Raw genomic sequence first — 2,192 nt, 5'->3', positions numbered from 1 at the left:
TCTTCTTCAGAGGCTGAAGTGTTTTCTCTCCTCCATCTTTCCTCAGGCTGATATCTCACATGGCGCAGGCCAGTGATTCGAACACCACTGTGTATCTTCCAGAGCGAGACGCTGTGCTCTCTGGTCCTGTGTGACATCAACCTGCTCAGATGAATGTGAGCATCACTGTCCTGGGAATTTCTGGACTCAGAGGACTGACAACAAGAGAGCGGTCCTTCTAGTTTATTCTGACGTGGACGCCTCGGCCAACAACCGAGCGCACAGCGTGTTCACACACGGTGTAACTGCTGCCACGCCTGTAGTCTGTCTGTCACTGCTCTCGACATGTGGACATGACCGGGAGAACGAGAAGCCATTAACCAGGAAGGTGCTGTGTTTTCCTGATACAATTATACATTACACACAGTATGTGTCGCTTGATGTGAGCTGCCGGTGACACAGGTGGCGTCTCACCTTCAGAAACGTGAGGTCACAGAAGAACTGACGAAGGCCGTCGGGATGTTTCCCCTCTTTAAGGTTGTGTAAACTAGATTTACCTCGACTGTTCCTCGGAGCCGAAGCTTCCTCCCGGTCTCGGCGGGGACGAGCGATGGCCACAGCGATAGAGCTGCTGGAGACTCTGGAGGATTTGGGGGATAGAGAGCTGAAAAATTTCAAGTGGTACCTGCAGCAGCCGGACTTCCTGAAGGACTTCCCCTCCATCCCGAAGAGCCAGCTGGAGAAGGCCGACCGGCCGGACACGGTGGACGTGATGGTGCAGACCTACAGCCATCGCTGTGTGGAGGTGGCCAAGAGGGTGTTGAAGAGGATGAGGAGGAACGACCTGGTGGAGAGTTTGTCCAACAGCGGCTCAGCACCTGAAGGTCAGTCGAAGTCCACTCTGCAGTCACTCCAGTCTAACAGCAGAATACCTTCATATCGACCTGATGTTTCTATGTGCAGGTCCATCAGCTGGTGCAGCACCTGCAGCAGGTGAGGCCAAGGCTGCTGCTGATGATGCTGATGCTGATGATGCTGATGCTGCTGATGGAGAGCCTTCATCTGTGGGGCCACAGGCTGCTCCTCTCTCTGACCCCCCCGCTGAAGGTAACCTGCTTCGTCTGGATGATTCCTGTTTCCTGCATGAAAAATCTAATAATAATAAATGATAAAACGTTTTATTTACAGGCGCCTTTCAAGACACTCAACCTCACAGCACACAGCAAAAAAAAAAATACAGAAGGATTTAGAACAAATGTCACTGTAGAAGGTAAATATGATGAGGCAAGTCACAGGAAGAGGGTCAGTATTACAGATGTGGAGGAGAGTTCCAGAGGCTGAAGGCACTGACCCCTGGGGTACAGACAGACTGATGGAGGAGGAGGATCTGAGAGTACAGGCAGGTGTGCAGGAGTAGATCACAGAGATGAGGAGGTGAAGTGACTTAAACGTGAGGAGCAGAACAAATGAGCCACGTGATTCGCCCCTCATCACAACTCTGTTTCTGCAGGATTTCAGATTCATTCTTGAGCTTTAAAAGCCTTTAAAGCACCTACGTGATGAGTGTTTGGTCGTTATGATCAGGACTAATGTTGAATAAAAACATTAATTCAGTGACAATATAATATTAATATCTAATATTTGTGCTGCAGTTTTTAGATGTGGGCAGGTCGTCAGTGTGAGTGTTTATTAAGGGCACACAAGGCTAAGAAGTCTGGGTAAAGAAAGTCGAACCCAGCTCTGGTTGGGCCTGAGCTCAGTGTTGGACAGTGGATGATCAGGTGTGATGCTTCACATTCTCAGCTGTGTTACTTTGTTCTCCACAGACGTGATGGTGCAAGTAGCACAACGTCCACAGAGCAGCCCCACGCTGCAGCTCTCGGTGCAGTCCCGCCTCCAGGACGTGTTCAGGAGTGCACGGGGGGAGGCAGAGAGGCAGCGTGAAGGACGGTTGTGTGACGTGAACCCGGAGCTGTTCGTCATAGACGGTCGGGACGCACAGAACAACGCACAGCGTCCGTTCAGGAAGCTGGAGACAGAAACTGGACAATCAGCAGAATCACAGAGACCGATTCAACCCTGTGACGTCTTCCAGCAGCTGTCCATCAGAACCGTCCTCACCACTGGGGTCGCAGGAATTGGGAAAACATTCCTTGTGCAGAAGCTGTTGTTGGACTGGGCTGAACAAAGAGCCAGTCAGGATCTGCATCTGA

The 2,192-nt window shown here is 51.0% G+C and overlaps 1 protein-coding gene across 1 annotated transcript; it reads left to right on the top strand.

The window, feature by feature from the left end:
• Positions 1-8: 8 nt before the first annotated feature.
• LOC147819043 (uncharacterized) lies at positions 9-2,174 on the top strand (the record flags this gene model as incomplete). The annotated part of the gene is made up of 3 exons (XM_087174376.1): positions 9-863; positions 943-1,086; positions 1,806-2,174. Coding segments are annotated over exons 1-3 (787 nt in total), but the record flags the coding sequence as incomplete, so codon positions are not given.
• Between the last annotated feature and the right edge of the window lie 18 nt (positions 2,175-2,192).

Source organism: Seriola lalandi, unplaced genomic scaffold (assembly GCF_002814215.2).
Source record: "Seriola lalandi dorsalis isolate HSWRI2012SDOR001 ecotype SW California unplaced genomic scaffold, Sedor1 jcf7180002054344, whole genome shotgun sequence".
NCBI classification, from domain to species: domain Eukaryota; kingdom Metazoa; phylum Chordata; class Actinopteri; order Carangiformes; family Carangidae; genus Seriola; species Seriola lalandi.
This window is presented reverse-complemented; position numbering and strand designations above follow the sequence as displayed.